Source organism: Chaetodon auriga, chromosome 10, assembly GCF_051107435.1.
Source record: "Chaetodon auriga isolate fChaAug3 chromosome 10, fChaAug3.hap1, whole genome shotgun sequence".
NCBI lineage: Eukaryota > Metazoa > Chordata > Actinopteri > Chaetodontiformes > Chaetodontidae > Chaetodon > Chaetodon auriga.
This window is the reverse complement of record NC_135083.1, coordinates 10,852,311-10,865,609: the sequence shown is the minus strand read 5'-3', so window position 1 is coordinate 10,865,609 and position 13,299 is coordinate 10,852,311. Positions and strand designations below refer to the sequence as shown.

Genomic DNA, 13,299 nt, shown 5'->3' with positions numbered 1-13,299 from the left:
AGCCTATGTAATATGATTCCTGTTAAGCTAAATAGCTAGCTTATGATCATGCCATATGCCAAAACGTGGTGACGACGTCGCGCGACTGTTGCCAAAGTGATTGCACTGCAACGAATTTTTGGTTTCCAAGATCAAGCGCGCGTACTTGTTTGTTGGGCACTGTTAACGCCCACTTTAGGTATTGCTCATTTTGCGGAGGGGCTGCCCCATTCATAGACGCTAGCAGGCAGGCAAGCAAAGCGCAGGAGCGGCCAAACACCAGCAGCGACGCAGAGTGTGAGCCAAATGATGGTCACCCACTGAAAATACCAGGCCAGGTGAAACTGCGCTATCACCGTCAGCCGTTTCGACATACCCTCCCGACTAAAGCCGAACCATCCTCTCAGGAATGGGATTTGAATGTCTTGATTGAATACTAGAGGAGCTCCCTGCGCTCGACCTGCCGCGGAAATAGACTGACTTCCTCGTCGCCAGGCTCCTCACCCCTGCCGCAGACCGGCCACCCCGCTCGGCTCATTGAACCCAGTCAGTCCGCCGACCGCTCTGTCATCTGGACACATCGGAACCGGTCGTTGAAGACACATAAACGTGCCTGTGTGTGCTTTTGCTGCCTGTATAATGCCGACACATTTGCGGTTCCGGAGAAGGTCATTCCTTGGGCTTTTATTCCTTTTTTCACTGTCCACCTCCGCATTGTATTTCATCTACTCCGCCCCCGGAATCGGTAAGTGAAATCACACCGATGGTATTATTTTAACGTTATGATGAAGTGAGGTTGTTTGTATGGACTGTTAGGTCATGTGTGACAGCTCTGCTTGCCATTGGGAGTGAATAGACGGCGAGGGGGCCATGCGCCTCTGCCGAGCCTTGATCTCCCCCAATCGATGATGAGACTCAGCTGGATGCTGGAACTCAATCCTATAATATCCATGTACCTGACCATGATAATAACAGTGCTACTGATGAGCATCATGGCTACTGTAATCATGCTGATGTTAGTAGGCCTAACAGCTATGATTATAATGCTTACACTGACTGGCGCCACGGGCATAATATGGTATTTTGGCTTGGAGTTTGGGTTCTCTGTTGGCATTCATGGCATAGTCAAAGTTGACCCATGTGTAGACCATGATTCTCACCCTGTCTGACTTTTTTTTTTTTTTTTCTAAGCGGGGCTAGAAGTCAGGTTTGAGTCATAGAATCATAGGCCTAAAATTTTGTGAAGTCAGACAGAGCTTAGAGATCACTGACTAACAAACACGTTCTGACATCATTAGCTGCCTGTAAGTCACATGCAGTTGTGTGATATCGCATGTCCTGAATCCCTCATATCATTAATTCATCTATGTGTCTCATCATCCCCTCCCTTGTCTTTTTTTTTTCGTTTTATTTTCTTGTTGTCACTCTCTGCTTCTCCCTTTGAATATATGTGTAGACTCATGTGTCCTCTTCATTATCAGCGGTCTCACCCTTTTCTTGGACGCCTTGTCACTCAGGCAATGGTCCAGGTATCCTATCAGCCACGTGGGGATAGGCATGATTGCCGTTTTGGTCATTATCATCTATTTTTATGTCCAAATATCAGTCACTTTATTGCAGCTAAAGAGGCAGAGCTTATCTTGAGGCATTGTACTTGCTGTCATTTTCACATGGCTCTGTCCTTGACTCTGTGCCAACCAGGTCTGTTATAACTTTCCACTGAGTGGGTTTAAGAGCACTAATGAACACAAATGAGCAGCGTTAAAATGGTTGCTTATTTTTTCTACATTGAGCAAGAAGGCAGGAAAGTTTACAAGGAAATATTTGAGGAAACACAAGGTGCAGATAACAGATGGCCACTGGGACCGTTTCCTATTTACTGCTTAAGCCACCATTGGTTGGATATCCTGTTCTGCGGAGTGAACAGGCATGATTGGCAATGGTGGACTTCCTTAAAACATCATTATACAGTAACTGCTCCACTTAAAACAATCCACCCCAAGAGGCTTGAATAATCTATTTTAGGCCAAATACAATAACAGACCGCTGCAATAGTTTACAGAAGAAAGTCTAAAAAACATTTTTATTTTTACAACTTAAAAGCTTTTCTCCTCCCAAAAAGAGAGCCCGTCATGGTAGGCGTGGGGAGTGAGTGTGTGAGTGAAATAGTGTCTATGTCATGTAAATATAGCCTTTCTAAAACACCAAAGAGAGAGCTGGTCCATCTTACTCATCAAAATGGGTATTGATCCATTCACGCTTTTTACCTGCTGTGGACAGCTTAATCAATAATTGAATCAATTCTCATATGGAGGACACATTACTGACAGGAATAGCCTGTGTAAGTCCCAATAACAGACAGTAATGATGCCTGTAAATGTGAAACTAATAAACAAATAAATCAGCCAAGATAAAAATAATGCTTCATTCAGTTGTTCGCTATTTTTCCAGCTCCTGTGGCTGACGGAGAGAGCGGCCGTATCCGTCCTCCTGGGTGTTGACCGCTGTAGGGCTGTAATGGCCACATGCTTTACTGGTACAAAAACGGAACAAGGACCAGCAGCACCAGTCCATTAATTATAGATGGTAACCAGGAGCTAGGCGGCTTCTGCTGCTGTTACTAAAAGCTGCAGTTTAGTCTTTACACTCAGGTTGCCCGGTGGAGCTCGAGCAGCAGGCCCGAACAGGAAAATCAGCTGGGGGTTGGGGAGCTTGTGCTTTAAAGGAGAAATGGCAATTTTTTTTGACATAAGACGGTATGGTGTACTCAGTCACTGGTAGTGGTATTGATGCATGCTCATTAGCTGTGGTTTTAGAAGCTGTGGTCAGAGATAAACAGCAGCGAGTGTTGGCCGTTAACAAAAACATTTAACCATCCCCAGCAGAATACACCACCACCATGGACCCATTCAACAGAGAACATGGTTCCGAGAAGTCTGAGAGATACAAGAGCACATGTTGTATTCTGCTGTGCGTGTTTCAAAGCATTGAGTGCTGTGTCGGTGTGACTGTCAGCTTCTGTTTTCATCTGACAAACTGGAGCCTTGCTGGGGCATCTCCCAGATGGTCGTAGCCTGAGTTAATGTCCACAATAAATCAATATTATTTCCAGTAAGTGACCTTAACTACTATGCTGTATCTCTGAAATACTGCTCTATCCCTTTAAGAGCAGGTGAAGGCAGATGTAGTTGTCAGAGTGGGTTTCGGAGATGCCTGTTCACATCATTTCCCTACAGCTAGATTCCCATAAATAATCCGAAGGATCACTCTAGCTTTCCCTGTTGATGTTAATAGGTGTAGTGATTATGATCTTTCAGTATACAGTGTGAGTTTATTGAAGGGACAACAAAATTCTCCCATCTGCGCGCTCCTGTAGCATTAACATGGAGAATTCTCGGGACAAACACGTCCAATATATCATTGTATGATGGCAGCCACCCTTTGAAGGTGAGGAGATTTGCTGAAAGGGACCATACGGGAGGGGACACTACAAAGAATTAGCAGAATAATTCAGACCAAAAAGAAGGGTGGAAAAGGGCAAGAGATGGAATAGGAGGGGAAATGGAGAGGGAAAGGATGAAAGAGATGAGCTGAACTCCTTTCCTTCTGCCAGTTTGCACATCGGGGAACCCATCCAGAACACCTGAGCAGGGCTTCCTATGATACCCAGGTGGCTTCAGTGCAGAATGCCCCAATTTCACGGTTTAGTCCATTTCTCTCTCTCTCTCTCTCCCTGCTCCCTTCTTCCTCTGTCTCTCTCTCTCTCGCCTTCTCTGTCTCCATGTACTCGTATGCACTGACACCCCAGCCTCTATGTTGCCCCTGAGCATGGCTGCTGACTGATGCGGGCTGGAAATGCGGGGCACAGCTGGGCCTGATTGCAGCAGTTTATTTAATTAAAACATGAGAGGATCCCACTGGAGCGAGAGCTAGGGAAGACACAGGCTCTATTTATAGGTTTGAATACAGATGCACACACGCATACACACACACACACACATACACCTCTACATCCTGGGAGAGCAATGAAGACAGGTGCTTCCCTTTGTCTTTGGAGACCAGGCTCATCCTCTCATGTGAATGGCTGTTTTTGTGCGCATGTGTACCTTGTGTGCACAGACGCGTGCATGTGTAAGCCTTGTCTATCGTTGGTGCAACTGTATATCCCTTAGTATGTGCTCGATTAACTGCTAGGTGTGGCCTGCTGATAGCCAGCAGCGGATCTCAACGGCGTATTTCAGGTTGCTTCACAGCGTGTGAAGCAATGCAGACACATAGTTGGCAAGAAATGACAAGATCCACCAACGTGCCATATAGTCCCATGCATATTTTGTCAGACAATACAAAGGTGACTTAGACAGATTTACCACTTTGATTCAACAAGCAACAATGAGGCATTTGCTAACAGCATTAAACTGTTTCTAGTGATTACGCATTTGCCATTGAAAGAACCTGTACCTCTGTAGCTCCACTTCAGATTATTGACACCTACACATGTCTCATCTTGTTGTCAGGCTTTCCTCAGAACTGAGGGTGTAGACTGCCAGTAGGTACATGCAGTATCTCAGAAGCATACCTCCTGCTCTTACAGCAAGGAAATACTTGTGGATTTGCAGGTGTCATGTTTTCAAGTTGCTCAGCTTTGTCAGAATGAATGTAACTGAGGATAATCATGAACATGCTCTCAGCTGCCCATTACAACTTTGTCTGACCCTTATTTTCAGGCTTTTGAGAGTATGCCTGCCATTGTGAATGCAGAACGTGAATGCATAAGCATCCCGAGAGGAGAAACCCATGTGAATCTCAGCCTTTGACTGAGCCCCCCCACGAAAGTGTCCTTACTCTGCTTTTACAGTTTGCCATAACAACAGTTGTCTCCTCCATCAATGTCTTTTGCTTGAAACTGTGAAACACACCTCGTAGTAAACTTTATAAGATAAAAAAGCATGACTAATGTGGGACAAATCATTATCGCGGTGCATCTTGAGATACTGTGTTGCAGTACGTTATCAACTCTGGCACAAGTACAGCAACATATGAGCATGAGAAAATGAAGCTTCTTCCTTTACTATAGGTATTTGATCTTTGCACCTGTTTGCTGTCTGGCATTTGGGTCCTGCAGTTTATGATTCATTGACATTTAAATGGTGTCACTTGTCTTGGTAGTTTGTATATGTGTGTGATAGTATATTCTGGCGCAGCAGTCTATAGAATTCTTCATAAGACAACATGTGACTGCTGATGTCAACTGTTTGTCTTTGGCATTTGAGGGTTATTGTTCCATTATATTGAGATGTTTCGTAGTTAACTTTCTTGCATTGTGACAAATTGCAGAGTCTGCCTGCACAGTGACACCGCCATTGTGAGCAACATATCAGTATATTATCAGTTCATGAGCTGTTCATAATTACATAGTTTGAGAATTGAATGTGTTCAGTGTTTCTCCAGTACTTTAAGGGATTCATTTGCGGAGACTAGCAAAAGGTCCATGTTTTTGATTTGTGCTTGCCTGGTGCCATGTCATCACTTTCATAGAAGGGATATCATGGGCCACTTATGAGCAATCACTCTGTGCACTCTCAGTCCTAATGGCACTGTACCCCCCCCCCCCCCCCCCCCCCCCCCCCCCCCCCCCCAGTGTTTGGAGAAAGCAGTTTTCCCAGAGCAGTTTTCACATTTCCTCTGGTCACACCCACCAAGCTGTGTGCGAGTGCGCACTTTTCAGATTGTCCATCTATATATGTACGTCTGTTTGTTTGTGCAGCCACTTCCTGCAGAGCGGACTTTCCAACGTAACAATGCACGGGTGCCTTTCCCCAGGAACATTTGAATCCTAATTTGGGTAAAAACTGGCGCTTGTAAAGATCAACCAGATTATCTTGATGTTATGCAGTTTGGTGCTTTGCATTAGATGGAAATGAAAAAAGCACACATGTTGCTAGCTTTAAGCTAGATTATCATTTGTTTGTGACAGCATTGTTTGGACAGTAACCTGTTAACATGGCTGGCTTAATGGGGATAAATCATTAAATTTGTTGATTAAATTAAATTCATGGCGTCGAACTTCCTTGAAACTTTTGTTTGTCATGCTACATAGATTAGCTTAATCTGCGCTGTTGATAAATGAATACACACCTCTATTATTTACACCAATGGTGGGACATAAACCCCAAATAACGGCAAGCTGTAGATTAAGTGCTCCTTCTAAGTCTTGTAAAGTTGGTTTTCTTCACAAGTTTATAGACATCAAAATTTATAGCGTTTCCGGTGGTAACCATAGTGCTCTGCATCGCCAGGTTCAAACGCAGATCCTGTAGGGATGTGGTAATGGTGGTGTCTGTCTTTGTGCGAAACAGTGGTGAGTGAGTGTGTTTGTTTTTATCTGTGTAGTAGTGTAGATGTCTCTGCAGGTTGGTATCTATGGCAATAGCTGTCCCCATGTGTGCTTAGTGGCCACGCTGCTTCTGTGCTGATGCCTCGCTCCTCGTATTGATGCGGCACAGCTTCTCTGGCACTCTTAAAGCCATCCATCTCTCGTCTTCAAGGACCACTGTAATGCTACCCCCACCCCACCTCCCACCCTCCGTCTGCTGCTTAATTGATCCATCCATTTCGCTCAGCCCAGTCAGCCTCTTAAGGCTAATTTCCAGAGGCTCGGGGTAGCCAGGGTGAAATATTAACTTGGTGCCAAGCTGCCTCAGACAGACTCCGTTGTGAATAAACAAGTTAAATGTGATAAAGTTTGCAGCTTCTCTGTTTAAAGTCTGCAAAGGTCTGCAGCCATTTGAAAGTTGAACACCTACAGAAAACGAGTGAAATCACAGCGGAAGGAAAACTACAAAGCTGGATTCGCAGCAGTTCAATCACTGAAATTCCTCCGGCTGGAGCACTTAAGGCCTGGCGTTTGACATTTTCACTGCAGTTGCCATGGTTCCCCGAGGGCTTGTTCCCAACCAGGACTGACTTTTTTTTCATTGTCACAGCAACCACAGAAACATGCCATCCTCGTTCCCATGATGATTAGGGTGACAATAAATCCCCAAGAATACAGTCATTACAGTCATTGGGATAGAGCCATGGACTGTCTTTTTGTCAGAGACATCTGTACACTGTAAAGGGGACCCTTCAGTAAAAGTCATTTGGACTGCTATAAACACCTTTAGATAATATCTTTTTTTTTTTTTCTTTTTGCACTTTACCACTCATAGGTCAAACAACTCTTGCCCCGTTACAGGAATAGGCATGACAAAAATGTTATTTCTACTTCCATCTACACCTTTGGCACTTGTAAATCTGCCTGCTGTGGGGCGGTCCAAGGACATGTGAGTCTGAATAGCTTATTAACAAAGGACTCTAGTTAAACATCAATAAAGTGGGAGTTCATTGCACCGTGTGAGTCACTCAGAGGCAGAAGCAACCCTCTCAAAGCCTTTCATTGACTGTGTGGTACCCTACCCTTTATCCCCCAATTCTCTCTCTCTCTCACACACACACACACACACACACCTACTGTACACTCCAAATATGGTTTACTAGTATACGCAGGAACGCTGAGCGCCACCCTAAAAAGGACATGGATTACGTAACTGTTTTTTTTCTGTGACACTGTAATATCTCAAACATTCTTATCCCCATGATTGCAAAAGACATGAAGCACTAAGTCCGTGCTTTTATCTGCACCTTTATGCAGCTTATAGTGAAAATCACTTCATCCAATGTTTTCAAGACAATTCGGTCTATATTTGTGGATATTCATAATTCTGCCATAGCCAATAGCAGGAAACAAGAGATTAGTCTGACCTAAAATGTGATAACATGCTATGCACAGATCTGCAAAGGATCAATTTTGAACAGATGGTTCGAACGTGTTGCTGCTGATGCCTTGTGATATTTATTTGGGTATAAACAAGGAAACATTATGAGAGTCTCCTGTTCAAAGTGAATGGATTTGCTGTGCGTCACAGAATGTAACCTGCTTGGTTTATGGCACTGTAAGACAGTTGATTACATTCACAAATAGCAATTAAACTAAGTGAAAGATAAACTCTGATATTGTTTGATAGGGTTTCCTGTTACTGAAGATGACAGGCTCTGTGTGGTGAGTCACACTTGGCTTCGTTTTTGTGTTACACAATTTAAATATGATTGATTAATTGATTTGGCTTTCCCCTTCAAGTACACAGCCACTCTTGTATGAAAAGTTCAAGACCGTGTGTACACAGTAATCCATAAGTGCCAGTGTTTTTCCCTATGTTACTGTTTGGATAGCCAACCTCGGAAACTCTCGTTAAATCTGAATCTAAATGTTATAATATGTTTAGAAAATGGTCCAATCCAGGCACATTTCTCCTCAGATTCTCAACCGTTCTAAAGGGGAATGGATTGGAAAAGTTTTGAACAGATAATCCACAAACCCCTCTCGGTTTAATTATTTTAGACACGGGATGAATGGCATTCCTTGGTGTGTTTCATGAGGAAATACAATGCTAAAAAAATGCAGCAATAAATGCTGAACTCTGGTCTTGCATTATACTTAGAACTGCAGCTTCCTTCAACCTAAATTCCTGTTCCTGTTATAGATACTCCAAAGCGATTGGAGTCAGTTTGGGCACCTTTAGAAAGACATAGCAACGAGAGGCAATCCCTGTACACGTGTAGTAACTCTAGTCTTATGTATTATACTGTTGTTTGTAACATGACCCATGTCCAACCCCTATAGTCTTGATATTTGACCACAGACAGATGGTGGAGCTGAGTGCCGTAGAGATGGAGGGAGTGGAGGTGTACTAACCTTGAGATGGAGAGTTGTGAGTCATTTCAGAGGCAGCCCGAAGGTCTCATTTTGAGGTACTAATCATTATGTAACCTAATCATCCTGAGGAGAATCCCAGTCTTTGTTGACCTGGTCTGGGCCTCCCTTTGTCATTGAGAGTGTTACCGTGGTTACTTTGGTCATGTGTTTGAGAGTGGTCAAACTGTAACTTGTGATGAGCTGGTGCACAGAAGTGATGATGCCAGTGAGGCCGAAACCAAACACGAAACTGCTGATGGTAGGGATCATGTCTGGGATGACTGTGCCTGTTTTTCCAAAAAGTGTTTAATGAAAGCAATTATTACTCTGTCTGAAGTTTACTTCTGGACACGCACAGGCAGTCTGTTGTTTTCCATGCAGACCTTACATACTTTTGCGTGTCTGCTTTTATTTTTTTAATGTATGTGCATTTAATGTGCATGAAATATATAGTTGAAGCACTCACTTATTACTCTTTATTCAGTATGTGTGTCTTAGCAGCACAGCGGTACACCCTGTGCAATTCACTCACGTTTAAAGAGATTGATAAAAAGTGGTGCCCGTTGCCAGTTATTGTATGTCCTGTTTGGAAATAAGATAGTCCCCCTTTTCCAGTATCCAAACAATATGAAAAATGAAGGAGGTGGAGGGATGGACATGCAAAGAGGGAATTTCCTGCTAAAAAACACTGGAGCTTTGTAAAATACCTGCTTAGCCCCAACACTGGAATCACATGCGGAAGGGCATCTCTTAAATGCCGATAGTGTGAGGAGGAATGATTGAAATGACTGATAACTCTTTCAATATTGTTATGTAAATGTGAGCCTGTCCTTTAAGGTTAAACTTTATGTTTCCACCCAGTGGCCAAAGACTGAAATACCTGTTTGACAGGTATTAGTCCGTCGGAAAATGGTTGAGGAACCGTTTTCGCTGTCTGACTGTGGGAAATGTTTGCCAGTAAAATGAAAACATTAACATTTCTGGAAGTCCAAGAACAGCTTTATTGAATGGTTGTAAATGATGCTTGTGGGAAAATTCCAGTGAACCCTAGAAACCAAACTATAGTGCATAACTGCTGAATCCATATGACAGATATTTTTGCTTTAACTTTGTAATGAAAGTTTATTTTGTTTCGGAGATGGAATATTATCCCTGTCATGTTACAATAGATATATTCGAACAGACGTTTTTGGTCAAAAATACGCTGGTGTGGGCGTTGTGCAACAGGTGTGATGTGTGACGATGTGATGATGAAACACAAACCATTAAGTCCAGGTTGAAGGCCTCCCAGATGCCATGACACTTGCCAGTATTTTCTCATCCCTTTGAGGAGGAGGCACAGCACCTTGTGTCTTTATTATTGCAACTTAAACAGCATAATTAGCCCAATGCTACACAATATGAGCTACAACTCCAACGTGAGCTTGCAGGCCAGTGTAGCGTCTCCCCCACAACGGAGGCATCCCCACTATGCCAAATACGTGGTCACATAAAAATGCTAAGTAGGCTGCATACGTAATTCTTTGCGCTGCTATTGTCAATCTGACAGTGTGGATGTCACGGTGCTGCATCCTGTCACACACCTGCCTCAGGTATCCAGATCAACATCTTAGGTTGGCTATGGCAGCACAGGCAAACAATCAGCAGCATAGCATCTACGTAGGAGCTTCATTAGAGGGCTCCTCTAATAAAACCTCAGGAGGGCAGCTTAGTTGATTAACAAAGCGCAGTGGGGGTCAGAGCTGCTTTACATGCCCTGTATGACAATAGCACAGATTCACTGAAGGCTAATTACCAGCTGCTTTACTGCGGCGTGGCCACTAAGACTAGAGGTTAGGTGACATCATGTATTATATCTTCAGCTAGAGTTGTAGTTGCACAGCATGTAGTTTTTGTAGTTTTCTTATCTCTGTTGTCTCACTGGGAAAGACCCTCTTTCTGCATCGACTACATTCTTATAAATTCATGCAGTGTTCATCAACTGTGTGATACCAGCACCCAGTTCATATTTGAATCTCACTGCCTTCACGTCTTGTGTGCGCAGCTAATTTAATTCCTCAGCCTCTCCTGTAAAACATGTTTTTCTGTGGCGCATCAACAGAATTGGTGTTGTGACCTGGATTCATGTTGGAAGAAATTAATTGGTTTGTAGCTTAAATCAGAAATTCATTAATCAGTTTACTTCCACTTTGAGTTGTTTACATAACCCTCAGTGCATTAAAGCAACAAATATGGTCTCTCTCATGAAATATTAAAGGCAGCAACTGCAGCAACCAAGCATGCACAATTTCTTAATGTTTTCCAATTAATACACAGACAAATATTTAATGCGTGCAGGATAACACAATGCAGTACCAAATACCCTCTTTCTCCTACACTAATTACGCTGTCCTTATCTTTTCCCAAGGACAGTCTTATGTTTTAGTCTCGCAGAATAAGGTTTTAATTTAGCATTGGTGTGATTAGCCAGACTAGCTTGTGTCTGGGAGCATACACACACCACAGTGCCCTGTGCAATATCTGTGTTTAGTGGACTAACAGAAGCCTTAATGTACAGCTGCCGTATAGGCCGTTGCAGAGAACTGGATGTAGAAATCCACAGGGAAGGGCATGTGTGGTGTTTTTGCGTCTTGCTCAACGGTATGAAGCTACTGTGGCAGTGTGGTGTTCTAGCTGCCTGCTCTGGCCCATTTGTTCAGTCAACAGGAGTAACCTCCAGCTGTGAAGAGACCTCATCTTTCTGCTGAGGGGGGAATAGGAAAATAGAGCAAGCAAGAGAAAATAGCCAGTGCGTGCGCGTGCGTGCATGTGTGTTTGCATGCGCGTGCGTGTGTGTGGAGGCTGCGGATACTTGTCATTAGGTACTGTGTTTGTGTGCATATATGTACCTGTCTGTGTATGTCCTCTGTACACCCTGTACGCTGAGCCACTGCAATAACACAAGAATGTCCTGGATAGCTGCCAAATTTAAAAGCAGGCGGAAGTGGGCTGGCAGAGGAGAGCGCCAGGGGTACTACAGGGATGAATTACTACTCAGCGGCGCAGTCGTACCAACACCAACTGTCTCGCTTACTGGAAGTCCTGAGATTGATTGAGACAATGAACTCTATGCTTTTAACTCAGAGGTTGTGAAAAGATGCAAGGAGGGGGGTGGGGGGGTTGGCATTTGAGATCTTAGGCAAGAGAAAGACTGAGAAGTTGTGGTGAGACAGGAAGTGGTGAGGGCACATGGAGGGAAGATACCGAAATGAATCTTGACATGTTTTAATGATGTGCAGTGTAGTTGTATGTGGCAGGAGTTGCGTTAAGAGGTGATGAAACCTGCTGTTTCTGTCCTCCTGCGCACGCAGAACAATGTAATCAAATGGGCATGGAGAACAGAAGCGGACAGGGAGGGGAAGGCTGGGGAGGGTTAGCACCATATGGAGGCACACTCACTACAGCAGCCAAGAGCCACTGGAGAACCACCCAACAGGCCACACAGAATCCAAAACTTGGATCCTTGTTGTTCATCAGCAGCAGCCCTGTATGCATTCCTGGTGTCTAAAGTTTTATTGCTGAAGATTTGACTTTTATTCATAACACTTTCCTCCAGCAGCTGCAGATTATGTAAAAAAAAAAAAAAAAAAAAAAAAAAAGCTCTGCTGTGTTCACCAGCTCGTTGCTAACTGGGCCTGTCTGCTATGTGGTGTCGAGCAGGTATTATACACAGTGGGTCTTTGGAGCTTTTTCGCTCTGCTGGCTGTGGCCAAAAAGTGGAAAGTTTAGTTAGTATTTTTTTTTTTCTAAATACGCTGATATTATAAGATTTTAACCTGTAAAAGTTCAATGGATGAATTCATAAATGGAGGCAGTTCATACTATGATTGACTTTGCACCCTGAAATCACCCACATAAATCAGCGAAAAACCTGTTCTGTTTTTTTCTGACCACACTGACAGATATCAGCTTGTTTCTTTTAAACTTTGTTCCAAATACAGGAACTTTACCTCTCCGCAACTTCTCACTCTTTCCAATCTCTTTCTTCCTCAACTCAAACTGCGTGCCTCTTTATAACAGTGCTCTTTCCTCCTCGGTCCACATTCCTGTCTACGTACTGATATCCTTTCAGACCAAAGGTAGGACCTGGGTTAAACTGGCATTTTCCCTGAATGCTATGAATGAGTGTTGTATTTCCACCTTCACGTATTCTTTTATCCTCCCAGGAAATGATATAGGCAGCAGCAGAATAGAGAAAAACACGAGAGAGTGAGAGCATATACTCGGAAAAGAAAGTGTTTTCTCTCATGCTATTGCTCATATATGCACACAGTCTGTCTTTCACTCTCCTTCTCTCGCTTTCCCTTCCTCAGATCTGTTTCCAGTGTTTGCTTGCAGCAGAATGAAAACAAGGGGTCCTGGCACCACTGTGTCATTTATGTAATTCTCCTCACCGCGTCTGGTCCCTGTGTTTCTCTGCCATGTAGTGGCTCGACAGACACAGTGACTCAGGGGAGGGTCACACATGCACACAAACAGGCGGATGTATG

The 13,299-nt window shown here is 43.7% G+C and overlaps 1 protein-coding gene across 1 annotated transcript in view; it reads left to right on the top strand.

Annotated features, from left to right (window-relative positions):
- Window positions 1-53: 53 nt before the first annotated feature.
- Window positions 54-13,299, top strand: part of b4galt5 (UDP-Gal:betaGlcNAc beta 1,4- galactosyltransferase, polypeptide 5) — a 28,369-nt gene continuing 15,123 nt past the window's right edge. Inside the window, exon 1 of the mRNA XM_076742070.1 lies at window positions 54-724. Within this exon, the coding sequence (XP_076598185.1) occupies window positions 619-724 (106 nt within the window). The 5' untranslated portion in view covers window positions 54-618. The remainder of the gene's footprint in view (window positions 725-13,299) is intronic.